The sequence below is a fragment of the Pteropus medius genome, unplaced genomic scaffold, assembly GCF_902729225.1.
Source record: "Pteropus medius unplaced genomic scaffold, Ma_sr-lr_union100, whole genome shotgun sequence".
Taxonomy (NCBI): Eukaryota; Metazoa; Chordata; class Mammalia; order Chiroptera; family Pteropodidae; genus Pteropus; species Pteropus medius.
Window position 1 is genome coordinate 14,601,395 of NW_024346667.1, and position 19,498 is coordinate 14,620,892.

Genomic DNA, 19,498 nt, shown 5'->3' on the forward strand with positions numbered 1-19,498 from the left:
TATTTGTGTGTGGCCAGATTACAACTTGAAGTATTCATTTTGCCATGCTCAGTGGTTTGCATCTTCTGTTTTTACTCCAGGAGCATTTTCTTCCCTAGCCATACCAAAGTAAAAGCAACAATTCAAAGAAACCCCAGAGGCTTATCTTAGGACTGATTTTTTTTTTTAACTTTTTTTTTATTTTAGGGACTACATAAGATTGGGCCTGGGAAAAGGAAAAAGACGTGACAACGAAAAATCACGAGAAAGAAGCGGTCTGTAGGACGTGGGAGAGACAAGGATAAGGGCACCAAGCTAACTCTCTCGGGACTCATCACTGTAAGACACTAGCTGTTGAAACCCTGGGTATCTGTGAGCCCCTTGGACAAAGGTCAGGGGACCGGGACACCTGGGTAAGGACGAAGACTAGGAGGGAGAGGCCCAACCCAGACCTGATCTGAACGAGTGAGAAATTTGCCTCCTCGCAAAGGCATCAGGGCACACACCTCTGAGATTTTTCTGTCTCTCGTTAGGCTGAAAGTTTTTGACAGCAAGGAAAGAATCTCTGTTTAATCAATTTAATATATTAACCATCACTTTCTATTTCTTCTGTAAATATATTGAATGGCATTCATATGATAGAAAAGCTATGCTGAATACAGGCTGTGTTAAATACACTTAGAACTTGTTGCTCCCAATAGTTAAGTTACGTGCTTACTTCAAAGGCAGTGCATTTCTTCCCAAATATGATTATGCTGATTTAAAAAATTTATAATTGTGTAATTTAATTAAATTCCACTTAAACTGATGAAATACAGTATGGAAAGAAAAAGAATTGTTGCTCATGTCAAAACTAATTCAAGGCATTTGAAAGGATTGAGTTGTTAAAAAATTGCTGTCAAATTAGATGTGGGTGAAGTACAATAAAAGATTGGGTAAGATCATAAAAAAAATCAGAAGGATTCTATTACTGCATTAAGATCACTTCAAGGTGTCTTTAGGTTCTCATTCTAATTTAAAAGATCCCAAACTGGAACTCATAGAGAATGCAGTGTGGGTGTGGTTTATGCACCCTTACTTTCACTCCAATAAGTGGGCCCATATTCAGAAGGAAAAGCTTTGGCTTCTTGTACATTAGAAAACTGGTGAATAAAAGTACATTTACATGTTTTACTTTAGAGGAAATTCTTAATGTAGTTTTTTTGTTGTTGTTGTGTTTTTTTTGTTTTTGTTTTTGGCTTTAATTGACGTTTATGTTTAATGGGCAAAATACCCAATTGTACTTGATCCAATGGGTTTCCTTTGCCTTTTTCTGCAGAGTCTAGCTTGCATGGTACATGGACTCATGGTGAAGGTTGCTGATTAATATTTGAAGAGAGGATAAATAAATTTTTCAGGGAAGAATAGTCTGACTGGTTAAAGTCTGCAATAAATAGGCACAGATACGGAAGGATGGCTGCCTATCTTCTGAGAAGGAAAAGGAAGACACTAGTTAAGCTGGTTTGCAGTGTACATTGAAACAAGCAGATAATTGATAGAAAGTGCATGATTCAGTCTGTTCGTTTGATTTGTGTGGTAATTATGGGCAAATGGGAACATTTAGGAGGAGAAAGCAAGGAGACTGAAATAATAAATGAAATGTGGAGATAGGATGAAAGAGAAGGAAGAAGAGAGGAAAGGAGGCTAGCAAAGAGGCTGTCATATATTTCCCAAATTACTACTGTGAATATGGAAATAAAATATATTCCAAACAATTCTGAGGATGAGTAATTGCAGCAAATTAATTCTCATGCTGCTACTAAAGAATAAGCTCTTCCACAGTGAGAATCTTCTCACATTTATCTTTGAATCTCAAGAGCTTGGCCCAGAGTTGGCACATTGCAGTCAATAAATAAATGTCTGTTGAATGAATTCATGACTGATAAGGTCTGAAAGATTGTGAGGCATAAGTTAAAGTTTTCTTAACTGTCTGAATCTTAAGCCCAATACATGAAAACGATGACAGTACAAAACAAAGGTGATTGCATAGAGTATAATAATCCATTAAGAGTGGTTTTCGAAATAGGCTGTGTGTCACCCCAGGTTTGGTTCACTCTAGGACATATGGTTCCCATAGTCATCTCACCTGGAATCGTGGCTATTTCTGTACAGCTAAGGCTAGTGATCAAGAGCTCTTCCTGGCCTACAGATGGCCCAAGAAATATTGGATCAATGTGGGGCTACGTTGATAAGCTCTTGAGGCTAACAAAAGGCAGCCCAAACCACATTTAACGCTCTTCTACCTGAATCTAAACTTTATGTCTGTGCCAGAAAATTTTGTGGAATAGAGTCAGTCAGTCCCCAGGCTTTATTCTAAATCTTGTGGGGCCTAATTAGTGTTTATTGCTCACTTGATTTTCTCAGAAGAGTTTTCTGTAATTGAAGGACAGATCTTTTGAAAATGCAAACATTTGGACTTTCATCTTTGGGAAATAGATGTAAAAATGCACTCTGGAAAATCAGAGACTCAACGGTTTTAACATGGTTTCAATGACTTAAATGGTAGACAACATTTAAAGATGTGGGATATGCCACACTGGGCAGTCTGTCGTGGTCTCCCCTTTGTTTCCAGGTATAACTCCAAATCGAGGATCTGGAACAATGACTGACATAAATTAGATGTTCAATAAAAGCGTGTTGAATGGCTGACTAAATGTGGCTTTCTCTTCCCAAGCAGCTGCTGACCTAGCAACACTCGAAAGACAGCTGGATAATTCTAGGCCTAGTAGGAGTTCAGATTCATATTAAAATATACTAAAGACTGGGCATGGAGAAGACAGATTATTTCTCTGGAGAGATCTTTTCCTTTACTGGCTCTTGAAAATTACACTATGTTGGCTTCTATGTTATGGCATTAAATCCACTCATCTCATCAGATGTTAGAGAAAAGGAGGGCGGTGAACACACAATGCACTATATGGATGATGTGTTATCGAATTGTACACTTGAAACCTATGTAATTTTATTAACCAAGGTCACCTGATAAGTTTAATTTAAAAATTTTAAAAAAGATAAAGGAAGGAAAGATATTTACAGAGAAAAAGAATCAAGGAGCACTCTTAACCAGGTATTGTTTGACTGAAAACTACATCCTTCATACAAAGCAGAGTTTTCTGGAAATATTTTCATTCAGCGATGAAATCTCATCATTAACTTTGGCAACATGATTCTTTGGTTGAAAAGTAAAAGGCTAGCAAAGATGCTTGATAATCATAGATAGAAATCTTTTGAATTAGAGCCTTTAAGTTCTAGACTTAAAACAATTTCTATATTATGGTGTGAAATTTCCCAAACCTTAAGTGCCAACCACTGTAGAATTAATTTTACACTGTAGAATGAATCACAATTTATGGAATATGTCCCCAATATTTTATTTTTAATTTTATTTTTTTCTTCTGTTTCAAATGGTTTTATATATAATGCCATTTAGCTAAGCTATTTGTGTACAACTCTTTTGATTCTTTTCACATGGAGAAAATTTTTCTTGCTTCAATGCAAATTCTATCAAAGCCTATTTAAGTCTGTCCCCCTCATGTTACAAATACTAATAAGGAGGAATGGAAACCCCAAAGTCATCACACAAGAATGAAGGGATATGTCTGAAATGGGACCCTGTAAGACAGCTGTTGCTAAAGAATCTGTCATTCTAACCAAACAACCTAGGGCAATTTAGTCCTGAACTCACAGCGCTGTTGCCATGGTTTCTAGATGAAGCTGACAGGTCTGCATCCCAATTATATCCTTCAGAATGACAGATAAGTAAAAAATTGGAAATGGGGTAATAAAATCACAGGTCACCCAGAAGAGATGTGATAGATACCAGTGACAGAGAAATGAGAGATGTAAGTTTATGTTGGTCTAAAGAAATACTTTTGTGATTTAGAATGCAAATGTATATTCTGCAAACTCTCCAGATATTCAATAACAATTTTATCCATCATCCAGTTCATTATTCAAAACCAGGATTCTCCTGCTTAATTGAAATTTTCATAATAATATTTTAAAGAATTTATGAATTAAGAGGAAAAAAATCTCTTGAACGGTGAAAAGTAAAGGGTATTCCTTGAATTCTGATGATAGTGCAAATATAGCAATGCTATTTTTATCTTTAACGCTGGGGTCAAATGTAACATTCTGTTCTTCAAGTCGAAGGTAAACTTGCACCCAGCTTTGGACAATATCTAATATCTATTTTGTCCAGGGACTGAAGAAAGTTTGCTGCTTTGTTATTAGACTATAATGAAGATACTTGCCTCTGTTCAGTGAGGCGAACCATTATATAGAGATCAGTGAACTCTAGAATGAGTTGGTAGATATGACATGGGTGTCAGATTATTTCATATTTCTGCATCTCTGCAATTAAACAGAAATGGAGCATTTTAATCCCTAAGCGACAAACTGATCTTCGCCAGATGGGAATTAATATTGGGGGCTGGGTGAAAAAAGTGAAGGGATTAAGAAGTACAAATTGGTAGTTATAAAATAGCCATGGGGATGTAAAGTACAGCATAAGGAATATAGTCAATAATATTGTAATAACTATGTACAGTGTCAGATGGGTACTAGATTTATCAGGGAATCACTTTGTGTATTATATAAATGTCTAACCTGTACACCTGAAACTAATATAAAATAATATTGAATGTCAACTGTAATTGAAAAAAACTTAAAAAAAAATATAATCAAAAATCTTTAAAACTTTGTCTTAATTTCTTCATTTATAAAATGAAATAACACCCACCTCTTAGAGTTGTGATTTTAAATTAGATAATGCATATAAAACACTTAGCTCAGCATCTGGCTCATACTGCTAGGTAAATGTAGTAGATGCTATTTCTATTATTATTACCTTCTGCCATATATAATGTGACAAGTGTGTAGCCATAACAGAGGAAACCAAAGACATGGGTAAATTCAAGGATTTTAAACCATGTGTTTATAAAAAGGCCAAGAAAAAAAGTACTTTAGATGTGATATTATATGTGTCTGAATGATGGTTAAAAAATAAGCACTAATTTAGTAAATGGTATTTCAAGGATTACTGCCCGCATAAGTGAAATGGAAAATTCTAGATATCCTGAAGCCTTCATTCATGCCTCCTGAGTATCTCCTTGAGAATATTTATGTTATGACATTTTGAGGACAACATACCAGTTCTGTTAACACATTGACTATAGCTGTTACAGTTCTATAAAAATCAGTTTTTATCATTTTCCTTTTATACATCAATTCAAAAAGTTTAGCTGGATTCTTAAGCTTGACTTTTATTATTCAGGATATATATTTTTTTCTCTCAGCAACAATTGGTTTGATTTCATAATGGAAGCAATTAGGAAAAGCTGATTTATTTAATAAGAGATCTATATGATAAATCTTGCAAGAATCAATCTATCTTCAATAGTGACAATGATAAAGTAAAAAAAGAAAATGACTATTTTTCTTTTATGAGATTGTTTTTTAAAAACACATCTTGGAGGTTTGGAGTACAACCTTTAGTACAGTTTATTTTGCTTTGTTTATATAGTCTTCACATGTTGTGGTAGTTTTTCATTTATAAATCCTAAAATTTAATATTCTATCATATATATATAGACACATACAACAAAGTATATAATTTTACTGAGTATTTACAGTCAAAACAAGTAGAGACCTGGGGAATTTCATATGAAAAAATGTTAAAAATTTTGATTATTTTGGAATTGCATAATTTGTCATTTATATTTTAAAATTTCTATTATTGAAATTTTGAAATAACTGATTATGATCAAAATGTGAACTACCATTTCTAGAATAAAATACAAAGGGAAAAAGCTCTAATAAACTCAATTTTTTTGTCTTAATTCTTCTATTTATTTATATATTTTAATGACTTCAGAAGGAATGCACTTCTCAGTGGTGCAGTAGGTCTTCTCGGCACACCAAGTTTCCTGCCTGCAAACAGGATTTGAATTGTGACTTGTATGCATTTCTTTTATGGCATGGCTACATCTCCCTGCAACATCAGAAGGAAGTAGCTTCTCTCATCCAAAAGCTGACTTGGGCAGGTGATATGTCTATTTTTGTTAAGTCTTCTCACAACATGGGTCACAAAACAAAATCATGACATTCTATCAGAATCATCAAAATTATGTAGATGTAGTGTGAAGAGGGTCTCGGTGGCTTACCTTAAAAGAGATTTCATACTGTTCTCCTCCCCAGATCTCTAAGCCTGGATCATAGCCACCTAACTCCCAAAACCATTTTCGATTCACAGCAAAGAGACCTCCAGCCATAACAGGAGACCTGTGAAATGAATAAAATAATATTTAAGGGACGGTGAACATCAGGGACAAAGGCATTTTGCTTGGAAAAAAAAAAAGAAAGAAGCAAATTCAAGATATTTTCAGTGGCCACCTGCATGGAATTCTTTAGCTCTAGTTTTCTCTAAGTAAATATAAGGTTCTCATCCGGCCTTGGAATTATCATAAGTTTTAAACTTTGCAGTTCAGGTTCTAATGTCACCACACCAGTGCCCCATAGAGCCACATTGGCTCCATATGTTGATCATCAGAGAGAAATACATGACCATTAGTAATTGATATGTTGAGAAATATCTCTCGATTTTATGGCTTTTCCTCAAGATCTTTTAAAAGGATCTTATCATATCAGATAAAAGTACAGAAAACACTGCTGTAGATAATATCTTTGATTGAATCTCTCAGGACATATTCACTGAACATCTACCATTTACAGGTCATGCCTATTTTACAGACCATGGTCAGTTAGAATACAATAAGCAACAGAATTGGTTATGTAATTACCATGGCAAAGTTAGAATTTAAACTAGGTCTTTTCACTTTAATTATATTATTCTTTGGCTAAGAGCTTTACCCCAACCCCTTGATTAATCTTCACAGCAACTCTATCTACAAATGTCATCCTTATGTACTGTTTGAAGAAACAGGCAGAGAGAGGTCAGGAACAGTGCCCAACTGCTGTGTGATGGTGCTGAAGCTCAGGTGCTTTGATTTCAAAGCCTTGAGTTCTATGCCACACTGTTTCTCTTTCAATGTTTGGGGGTCAAAAGAGGCAACTACATTAATGTGGGTATAAAATAATTAGAGAATATCCTTATGCAGACAAAGCAGATCTGTAAATACACTCATTGTCAGCATAGTTTTTGTGACAGTTTTGAAAAACTTTTTGAAACGAAAAATATTTAGAAATAAAAGTACAAAGCGTTAAATGTTGAAGATACGCATTTAAAAGTATGTATAAATGTATTAGACACACTAATTCACAGACAAACCGAAGACATGCTCTTGGTAAATTTTTACGAGGCGTTTGAGCAACATAAACCTGAATTTAAGTGTATTACATGTTACAAAGACTTTATATGTTAAGATGGTACTTGGCCTAATTACTTTAAGAATATTTTTTAATGTGTAGACTGTGTAAATGGAAAGATTACAAGGCAAGAAGAGGGACTTATTTCTCCCTCTGAGAAAGTGAGCAAGAATGAGAAAAAAAAATAACATAAAGAATCTCATGCAATTTTCAATTTTGTTTGAAATAAAAGTCCTAGAACTAGATTCACCTTACTTTATTCCTCTCTCCAGCAGCCTAATCTTTTTTCATTTTCCACACACTGAATTTCAGAGTGGAATTACAACTGTAGCTGGAACAAATTAGTACTGTAACATGTATTGGGTGCAGCTTCCAATGAACAAATTACCATAGTGTAACCTTTGCTTCTGTAGGGTTTGGACATAAATTCTCAATCCTGCTCAACTGAACCACAAATAGAAAGATCTTAAGCCATACAAATATATTCTTATTTGATTGTGTAAAATATAAGACCAAAGTACCTCAAAATTTGCACTGTGCAGAATGAATCTCAAAACTAGAATTGTCATAGATATAGAATTAATATAGATACTGGGCAAGAGAAAGTCCTATATTGATTTTTTTATTGTCTAAGTAAGTTGTTGGAAACATACTATCTTGTTTTCTAAATGCATTTCTAAAATAACAAATTATGTAGTATATTTTAGGTTAATTTTAGGCAAAATAAAATTAATACAAATGGATCTTCTTTATCTTCATTGGTATTTTTACCAAGGCCCAAATAAATTAGTGTTTCCTATCTTGATTAGGGTGAATGACTGGTAATAAACAAACCTTTGATTTGTGTATTTATTCATATTTGTTCATTAATCTTTTAAACAGCTTAATTGAGATATAGTTGACGTAAATGAACTGCATATGTTTTCAAATGTATAATTTGATAAGTTTTGACATATGTATGTATATCCCTGTGCAGCCATATTCAAGAAAATGAACATAATCATCATTCCCCCAAAGTTTCCTCATTGTAATCCCTCCCTCCTGACCCTCTCTTCATTCCCTTCCTCTAGGCAAACATCGGTCTGCTTTCTGTCACTATAGATTAGTTTGTATTTTCTAGAATTTCATATAAATGGAATCATATAGGATGTACTCTTTTCTGTTCTGCCTTCTTATATTTGGCATCATTGAGACTCATCGATGTTGTAGCATGTATTAATAGTTCATTCTTTTTTAATGCTGAAAGTAGTCTATTTGCATGAATATACAACAGTTTGATTATCCATTTACCTATTGATGAACATTTGGGTTGTTTCCAGTTTTGGATTATTACAAATAAAGCTGCTATTAATTTTGTGTACTACTCTTTGCGTGACCGTATGCTTTCATTTCTCTTGAGGAAATGCCCACTAGCGGAATGACTAGATCAGAAATGTTTAACCTTTTAAGAAACTGTCAAGCGGTTTTCCAAAGTGTTCGTATCATTTTATATTCCCATCAGCAGTGTTTGAGTTTCAGTTGTTCCATGTCCTCATCAAGAGTTGATATAGACAGTTGTTAGAAGTTTAGTATTATAATGGGAGTATAATGGTATCTTCTATGGTTTTATTTTGCATTCCTATAATGATTAATGCTGTTGAGCAGATTTGTGTCATTTCTCTTTTTTTCCCCCTAGTCAGTCTGGCTAGAGATTTATCGATTTTATTGATTTGTTTAAAAAACTAGCTTTTGGTTTGATTTTCCCTATAGTTTTTCTGTTTTGTATTTCATTGATTTCTCTTTGGTCTGTATTGTTGTAATTCATCTACTTTGTATTTAATTTGCTCTTCTTTTTCTAGTTACTTAAGGTGGAAGATGAGATTACTGAGTTGACTTTTCCTTTTTCCTAATATAGATATTTAGAACTATAAATCTCCGTCAAGTACTGCTTTAGCAGAGTCCCCCACAAAAAATAAATGTGTAGTATTCTCATTTTCATTATGTTCAAAATAATTCCTAATTTCTCTCACTTTTTGACCTATTGGTTATAAAGAAGTATATAATTTAGTTCTCAAATATTTGGGGATATTTTTTGAGCTCTTTCAGTTATCGGTTTTTGTTTAATTCCATTGTGATCAGAGAATATACTTTGTATGACTTGAAACCTTTTATAATTGACTTTTTAAAGACTCAGAATATGGTCTATTTTGGTAAATGTTTCACGTGTATTTGAAAAGAAAATATTTTTGTTGCTACTGAGTGGTCTATAATATTTATTAGGGAAAGTTGGTTGATAGTGTTCAAGTCTTCTATATTCTAATTGATTTTCTGTCTCCTTATTCTATCAGTTATTGAGAGAGAAATATTGAAGTCTACGACTATAATTCTGGATTTATTTCTTTTTGCTGTCCTATCAGATTTTTGCTTCATGTATTTTGTAGCTCTGTTAATAGATACATAAATGTTTAGGATTTTTATTTGCTCTTGATGAATTGACCTCATTATCATTACAAAAGACTTTCCTCACCCCGGTAATATCCTTTGCTCTGACACCTATTTTGTCTTGATATTAATATAGCCACTTTCACTTTCTTTAGATTTGTATTATCTAAACGCTGGTATTTATAACTTTTTTTATCTTTATACTTCAGTTTTAAAACTATTTGTGTCTTTATATTTAAAGTGGTTTTCTTCTAGGCAGCATATATTTGCTTCTTGCTTTTTTACAATCTCTGCCTTTGGGTTATTTAGATCACTTACTTTTCATATAGTTATTCCAGTGCTAGGTTTAAATCTATCATCTTTGGTTTCTATTTGTCCCATTTGTTGTTTCTTTTTCCCTCTTTTTCTTCTTTTTGGTCAATTGAAAACAGCATTTTTCACCTATTCTTTTAAAAGATACCTTTGTTGCTATTACTAAGTTAACAGCTTTTTTCTTTCAATCCTCTGAAGATGTTGCCCACTCACTCCTCACTTGTATTGTTTCCCATGAGAAATGTGTTAGTTTTATCTTTGTTTTTCTGTATGTAATAAGTCTTTTGTCCTCTGGCTGTTCCTATGATCTTTATATTATTGAATTTTATTATGACATGACTCGGTATAGTTTCTTCTGCTTGGGATTATTTGAGTTTCTTGGATCTGTAGGTACAGTTTTCATGAAATTTGGACAATTTTTGACCATTATTTCTTCCAATATTCTTTCTGTTCCTATCTTTCTTTCATATCTTCCAGAGACTCCAATTATATTTTGTTTATTTTTAAAAATTCACTTTTTGTGTTTCATTTTGGATAGTTTCTATTGCTGTATCTTCATGTTCACTGAAACTTTTCTTTTTTTGTAATGTTTAACCTGATAATCCCATCCAATGCATTTTTCATCTCACACATTATATTTTCACCTCTAGGAGTTTTATTCTGGTCTTTTTATATCTTGCATGTCTCTACTTAATTTTTTGAACATATAGAATACTGTTATAATTAAAGTTTTAATATTCTTGGCTGTTAATTCTTAGTTCTTAGTTTCAATTGATTTAATTATCTACTCATTATAGGCCATATATTGCTTCTTCTTTGCATGCCTGGAAATTTTTTTACTGGATTCTAGAATGTCACTATTTTTGGGTACTGGATATTTTGGCAGACTTATAACCATATTTGAGCTTTGTTCTGGGATGCAGTTACATTACTTGGAAATAGTTTAACCCTTTTGGGTTTTGCTCTTAAGATTTATTAGGCAGGACTGGAGCAGTGCACAATCTAGGGCAAATTATTCACTACCCTTAAGGTAAGATCCTTCTGTGTCTTCTATTCAATATCTTGCAAACCATCAGGTTTTTTCAGTCTAGCTGGTAGGACCAGACGCTACTCCCCGCCTTGTGTGCATACTGTACACTGTTACTTCTAATTGTCTTGAGTGCTTCTTTTTCTAATCCTGGGTAGTTTCTTCACACATGTGCTCTTATCAGTGCTTCGGCTGAACATTCTAGGGGTACCCTGTGCAGCTCTCCAGAGTTCTCTCTGCATAGCTCTCTTCTTGTGGTATCCTGCCATTGAAATTCTAGCTGCCCTGTTCTCGTTAGACTCTCAGCTCTGTATCAGCTCAGGCTGGGCTTCACCTGGGTTTCTCTTCCATATATCACAACCTGGATACTCTCTCGAGTCAGTAAGCTGGTGCGATTATAGGCTTCACCTTATTATTTCGCATCACTCAGGGATCAATGCCCTTCATTGTCAGATGTTGAGTGTCTTCAAAACCACTGTTTTATATATTCCATTCTATTTTTTCAAGTGGGAGGGTAAATCTGGCCCATATTACTCCATTTTATTCAGATATGGAAGTCTAACAGATTTATCCATTAATTTTTATTTTAAAACATTTAAAAGTATTTATTTATTTTAATAGATAATACAGTCGCGTTTATAAAAAATTCTTGCTCCTCTCTCTATCCTTCACCACCCTATTTCTGTTATCACAAGTAACCATCGTTATTTCTTGGACATCCTTCCAGAGATATCTTATGTTCATATAAGCAAGTGCAAATATATCTTCCTTTTCTTCCTTTTCTATACAAATGATTGCATACTATATACAGTGTTCTTTACCTAATTAAAAAAAATTTACCAAATTTTTAAAAACTACATAGTATATTTTAATGATCATACCATATTGAAAAGAGCTCCTTGTTCTATTTTTTAACATCTGCTCATTATTTCAATATGCATACATAGCTTTCTCTCTCTCTCTCTCTGTGTGTGTGTGTGTGTGTGTGTATGATGTCTATACAATAAATAGTTTTGTATAGATATCATTTTCACATGTGTGTGAGTATATCTTTAGGATAAATTCTTAGAATTTGCTATCCTAGTTTGTTATAAATAGTAAAAGTATAAAAATTGATTTACTTTTCCACTTCTGGAAGTTAAAAGTTCATTGTGATTGTGTTTTAAACTAAGTTTTTGTTCATATTTCATAACAGTCAAAGCCCAATGATTTGGGCCTGATAAAATAAGACGAGAGTTAGGAAAAGTAGCAATCCTACTGAGAAGTTATGGATTATTGTAAAATATTAGTATCCTTCAGTCTACAGAAACAATTGCCAAGGACATGTCATTCTATGACAATATTTAGAGACGAATTGTTGAAAAGTTTCACAGGGTAAGTGATTTTAAAAATTGGAAAGAAAGGAGACTAAAGGATGGATTTGAGGCAAAGGAAGATGGTATATCAAGGCCCTGAGCTGGGAAGGAGGATAGTAACAAGAAATTGAGGAAGGTGAGTCCTGCTGAAGCCAGAGCATAAGGGGACGATGCATGCAATACGTCCAGTGTCATGTCCACACAGAGAGGGTGCTAAAAATTCCTACTGGTACATGAAATAGGCAATGTCAGTATAACAAAAATTATCGATAAGTTAATCACTATTTGTTCTTTTTCTTTGATGGCCACCACCCTTCTCATTTCAAGCCAAAGCAGGCCAGGACATGAGCCTCAGTGATTTTTTTTGTGATTTGGCAAAGGAAGTTGCTAAAAGGCTGATGAAAGCTGCTCCTTCTATTTTTAAGGATGCCTAAGCAGCCTAAAAGGATCATGTAAGACGTCCCAGGGAGGAAAGAGAACCAGACCCAACCAGACACTGTCGAGTCCAGGAGTGATGGAGACCACCACCCTGAACTGTGGAGGTGCCCTGATGGCAAGACCTCCCGTGTGGAACACATGGGAGACTATATCCCATGCAATGGGGCTCTTGGAGTTGACAAACTTTATTTTTATGAGACTGGAAGAATTGCTGGATTTGAAACAATCACGTAGCTTGGACAGTAAGAGTCTTGGTGGCAACCACTGAACTGACAACTATGATAGCACGACAACTCTGGTAATTTGGTCTGAGGTAAGATTCTAGAACCATTGCCTTTCCTGGGGAATTGCCATGAGAGGAGAGACTATTTTTGTGAGGGGAACTCACTGCTGGATTTAAGTGGCACTGAAGAAAATTTAACGTTGTGAAATATCATGCACGACTGTGCTTATGGACTGAAATTCCTAACCCACCGTACAAATATGAGTTAGCTACTGTGCACTGTTGCACTAAAGTCAAGAGAAGGTGACTGTATTCCCCATATATTAAAGGAAAAAAGATGTAAATGGTCACATTGTTTTCTCTTCAGAGGAAATTAAGAAGAGCAATTTCTTATTTTCAGCATGTTCTTCTGCTTTCTGTTTTCCGTTTTAAATATTATACTAATTCCTTGAAACTCTCTCCACTGGTCCCATTTCCTGTAGTTCCACATTTGTTTATCTTCACATTCCTTTTTTTTTTTACCCCAAAATATTCTTGCTGGTTTTGTTCCCCTGAGAATGTTAATATGTAGACATATGTAGACATATTTAATGTTGGCTCTGTGTCCATAAAACTTTCAACATATTAATGTACTTTATGAGTATTGCTCATAATATCACAAATCAGGTTTTGAGTTTCGCTATTAAAAAATACCCGTCATCCTTAGGATGCCTTTTAAAATTAATGCAACTATGAAGCCACAAGTTCCTATGGAAGATTCTTTATTCTTCGGGCCATAGACATATAATTTTTCTAATATTTAATGGAAATCAACTTTCTATTTTATATTAAGTCTAGTGAATAGGGTAATAAATATACTTTCCTTTTTACTTATGGTAGACTAGTTTACTTTTCTACATCAATTTTTATATTCTAAACTTTGCCGACTTTAAAGTCATGAGGCTATAATGTACAAGTGTACTAGAACTATTCTTTATTTGGTATCAGTGAAACACTCTTCATGTTCTCATTTGCAAATGCATTTTTCAAAAGGTGTAGTTGGTTGTCTTTGCTAAATCAGGGTGTAGTTCATAATGCTTGTAGTCTAACTCTCATTCTCACAGCATTCTAAGGAGTTGCTGATCTTCTGAATATTCTCTATTTCGCATATTGACTCTTTTTTCCATATGTGAAAAAAATGGTGGCATTCAAAAAAACTTTCTCCAGATTTTTGCCACTTTCTCGCATTTTTCAGACAAAAAGTGGTATTTCAAATTTTAATATATTGCATGCGTTCTTTGGGGGTTAGAATAACAACAAAAAAATCATACTGAAAGATAAATATATATAAAAATTTATTTTAAAAATTGACTAACAATGAAAACTTAGGTCCAGAAATATAAAAGAAACTTCAGTTTGACCTCTTAGAAAAAAATTTGGCTCTCAATTTCCATTCATTTTAGTGGTACATAGAGAATTGTAGACATGTGAGTTGCAATGTAAATTTGATCAGAAATGAGATGGCACAATTTTTCTCAGGGCTCAGTCAACCCAAGTCAATTAACAGAGAGGTGAACCACATAATTTTCAATTATGTAACTAGCAATTTTTAGTTGGCCTCTGACGCTGAACAATTATGGCTAAAATATAATCATTTTCAACAAGGATTCGATTGCTTAAATAATATTGCACATTAAAGTATAGCATTTTTTCCTAAGAATTTTGTTCTTTCAAATCGCTATTTAGTTAGAATTTTGAAAAGAGTGGGTAAATAACTACTGCTAAATTCACTTATATCATTTATCTTTAAAAAATTACTTTTCTTTGTGGTATAATTTTCTTACTTTTTATTGTATAATGAAGAATATAGAGACGAGGGAAGAATGTGGCCTTTCTCTTATGCAAGGAGGTGGTCCCTCTTGGGGCAAAGAATGAAGTAGGTTCTGGGTTGGGAGAAAGGAGTCTTCTTTGGAAGGTCAGATGCAGAAGTGGAGAAAAATTTCAATTTCAATCATAGAAAGCTGTACTGTGGGACTGCGGATGCAATAATGGGAAAAATGGCTCTGATCATGTAAACTGTGAAGAACTGTGTAAGTAAAGAGGTTTAACAGATCCCCGGCCTATGCCTAGAGCCAGCAGTGCTGAATAAGCTGAGGCTTCCTCTCTCTGCTCTCTGCTTTCTGATGACATCCTACCGGACAAGTGACTGGGAATCTGTGCTTTAGCATCATTGTACTTCTTACTTTTTCCACTAGACTGCACTAAATTGCTATTTTTTAACAAATGGGAATAGCTCCAAAAATAGCAACAGAGGTTTTTCTGCTTTTCTTTCTGAGAGGCAATAGCTGTTTGGACTATATCCTAGGAATGAGGGGTGCTTTGACTGACTTAGTAGAAGATGAACTTTAAAAGTAACACAGTGAACAAAATGAAGATCTCAGATTTATTAAGTTTAGATATGAAATGGTATGTGACCTGCTAGACTGTAACAATAATGGTCTCAGTGAATCACGGCTTCTTGTATCCACACATTTGTGTGGTACACATTGATTTCCTTGGCCATGTGACTTTGTCTAATATCAACAAATGTGGTGCAAGCAGAGCCTTGTCCATGGGCTTGCACCCTTTCCTACTTCTTTTAGAAGCTGGCTGCCATGTGAAGAAGCCTGGGCTAGCCTGTTGGAGGTGCATGGCCCAGCTGAAAATCAGCACCAACTATAAGACACATAAGTGAGACTTAGGCCATTTGGCTCTAGGTGAGCCACCAGATGACTACAGCCACATGTGTGACCCCAGGCATAGGGTGACCAACTGTCTTGTTTCCCTTGAGAGTGATGGGGGACATTCAGTGCTAAAACTGAAAAGGCCCAGGTAAACCAAGATGAATTGTTCATTCTACTTAGGTGAGACCAGCAGAAGAACCATTCAGTGGAGCTTTGTCTAAATTTCTGATGCTCAGAATCACAAACCAACAAAATGCTTGCTGTTCTCAGCCACTAAATTGTTTGTTAAGCACGTATAGTTAGCTGATAACAGACCTCATTTTGAATTCCAAGCTCTAGAAGAGGACGTATTAGCAATTCCATTATGTTACTGGTAAATGGTAATATTCCTTAATAGAGGCAGGATTTTAGGTTAGTTTCCTAATTTCTAAGGTTTGTCTGACATAGGTTTATTTTCTTCTGGCTTATTTTTTTAAAGCTATCCCCACTAGCACCCTAGGGCATATTGCAATGCATATCTGGATTTCAGAGTTGCTCAGAATAAAAGTGAAAGCCTTTTCTTAAAAAAAAATTCTATTTTTAAAACTTTACAAATGCAAATGTTCATGTTTAGAAAAACGTTTGTAGAAATGGAACAAGGGCCAACTAGTTATCCAAAAGCAGGTGGCACAATTATGACTTTTCAGTTTTTTGGATAAAGGAAGAGGAAAACAAAACTATAAATCATAATACAAATTTTGTACTATTTTGTGCCATGATTTATAATTTTGTTTTTAATCACAAACACAAACACATATAATACTATGTGGTTTAAAAGGTTTTATAAGATTGAATATGCTTTTTGCTGCTTAGTTCATATTTAGCATAGTAGACTCCCCTGTGAAAGGATATAAAATGTCGACGGAGGAAGAAATCTTGTGGATGTCAGTACAAATTATATGGGGCATTAAACTAGACAATAGCCATAAAAAGAGCGTGATGGCCTTGGTTTGATGTTCGATTAAGCTGGTGGTTGTGAGGTTTCTAGGAATACTGCCGCTCCATGTCTTCCATGGTTGGCAACTATCTAATGTGAGGTAAAATCGAAAGCTCTGGATGTCAAAGGCTACGTCAATAACTGCCTGAGCAGGTACAGACGAGAATGGATAAAACTTGCCAAATATTCCTTCAGTCTTTGTCTTCTGTTATGTGATCAACATGCTGTGTCCCTCAACTACTCTTCTGCGGCCTAAAATAGTGTGTGTATGTGTGTATATGTGTGTGTGTGTGTGTGTGTGGGTGTGGGTGTGCGTGCGCATGCGCATGTGTGTATTTATGTCTATGTAAGTGGAGCAGCTACCAAGAATGGGGACCAGATTGATTGGTTCCAAGATACCTTTTCTCACTTCGACAGTGAATAGATGGATGGACTCACCTGTGTGGATACAGCTATTTCCTGGTAACCTTGCCCTTTAAATAGGTGCATGCTAAACAACACACCAGAAACACCCCACATCACCCCTCAAAATGAAGACTACACCTGGTCTTCCCCAGTGAAATCTCTTCAAAGACATCTGGGGAAACACAAAGTATAAAAGTGATGGCTTACTTTCTTAAGTCACTTCAAGAAGATATAACCCTTGTAAACATTGATGCACCCAACATAGGAGGACCTCAATAAAGCAACTATTGACTGACATACAGGGAGAGAGCGACCATAATATACTCACAGTGGGGGACTTTAACACTCTATTGACATCAATGGATCGACTGATCTTCCAGACAGAAAAGCAACTAGAAAACAGCAGTATTCAATGACAAACTAGACCAGATAGACTTAATGGATATTTTTAGAGCATTTCACCCTAAAGCAGCAGAATATACATTCTTATCAGACACACATGGAACATTTTTCAGAAAAGACTACACGTTAGGTCACAAAAAAGTTCTCAAGAAATTTAAGGAGACTGAAATCACATCGAGTCTTCTCCAACTACAATGGTATGAAACTAGAAATCAATACAAGAAAAAAATCAAGCACACACAAACAAATGGATGCCAAATAAGATGCTACTAAACAATAAATAGGTTAACAACAAAATTAAGGAAGAAATCAAAAGAAACCTTGCGACAAATGAAAACACAATGACCCCAAATCTATAGGACACACTGAAAGGAGTCCAAAGAGGGAAAGTCATAGCAATACGGGCTTACCTCAGGAAACAAGAAATGTCTCAAAAGCAATCTAACCTTATACTTAAAGGAATCAAAAAAGAAGAACAAACAAAGAAGAATGGAAATACAATGAATCGTTAATGAATACTTAGGACAATTATAGGCCAACAAATTCAACAGTCTGTAAGAAATGGATTCATTTCTAGAAGCATGTAACCTTCTAAGACTAAAACAAGAAGACACAGAAAATCTAAACAGACCAATTACTACCAATGAAATTGAAGCAGTCATCAAAAAAATCCCTACAAATAAAAGTCCAGAATCAAACGGTTTCATGGGTGAATTCTACCAAACATTTAAAGAATTAATACCTATCTTTCTTAAACTATTTCAAAAAATTGAAGAAAGAGGAACTCTTCCAAACTCATTTTACAAAACGAGCATTGTTCCGATACTGACACCAAACAAACATCTTAGAAAAAAAGAAACCTATAGGCTGATATTCTTGATGAACATGCATGCAACATTTCTTAACAAAATATTGGCACACTGGATTCAACAATACATTATAGCATTATACTCTATGACCAAGTGAGATGTATGGCAGGAATACAAGGATGATTCAACATCCATAAACCAATCAATGTGATACATCAAAGAATGAAGGATAAAAATCATATCTCAGAAAAAGCTCAACACCTTTGACAAAAACCATCCTTTCATGATAGAAACTCTGAACAAAGTGGGAATAGAGGACATACCTTAACGTAATAAAGGCTACATACGACAAACCCACAGCTAACACCTTCAATTGTGAAAAGCTGACTTTCCTTTAAGATCACGAACAAGACGAGTACCTCCACAATCGCCACTTCTATTTAACATAGTACTGGGAGTCCTAGGCACAGCAGAAAACAAGTAATCGAAGGCATCCAAATCAGAAAAGAAGTACAACTACTATTTGCAGATGATGTGACACTACATATAGGATAGCCTAAAGACTCCACTGAACTAACGATCAGAACTGATCTATGAATTCACTAATTTGCAGGATTCAAAATCAATAGACAGAGATCTGTTGGATTTCTCTACACCAATAAGAAACTATCAGAAGGAGGAGTTAAAACAATCCCATTTACATGCTAAACAACACACCGAAAACACCCACACATCACCCCTCAAAATGCATCAAAAAGTGTAAAATACTTAGGAATAAATTTAAACCAGTAAAAGACCTGAACCCTGAAAGCTGTAAGACGCTGAAGACATTGAAGAGGATATAAATAAATGGAAGGATATAACATGCTCGTTGATTGGAAGGATTAATATTGTTCAAACGTCCTGACCACCCAAAGCAATATACAGATTCAGTGCAGTTCCTACAAAATAACAATAGCCTTCTTCTCAGAACTAGAACAACTAATCCTAAAATTTATATGGAACCACAAAAGGCCCTGAATAGCCAAGGAAACCTCAAGAAAGAAAGAAAATGAAAGAAAGAAGAAAGAAAGAAAGAAAGAAA

The 19,498-nt window shown here is 34.7% G+C and overlaps 1 protein-coding gene across 2 annotated transcripts in view; it reads right to left on the reverse strand.

Annotated features, from left to right (window-relative positions):
- Positions 1 to 19,498, reverse strand: part of GALNTL6 (polypeptide N-acetylgalactosaminyltransferase like 6) — an 886,098-nt gene that overhangs the window by 78,199 nt on the left and 788,401 nt on the right. For both annotated transcript variants that reach the window (XM_039876118.1, XM_039876119.1), the window contains exon 8: positions 6,183 to 6,300. In XM_039876118.1, the coding sequence (XP_039732052.1) occupies positions 6,183 to 6,300 (118 nt within the window). The remainder of the gene's footprint in view (positions 1 to 6,182; positions 6,301 to 19,498) is intronic.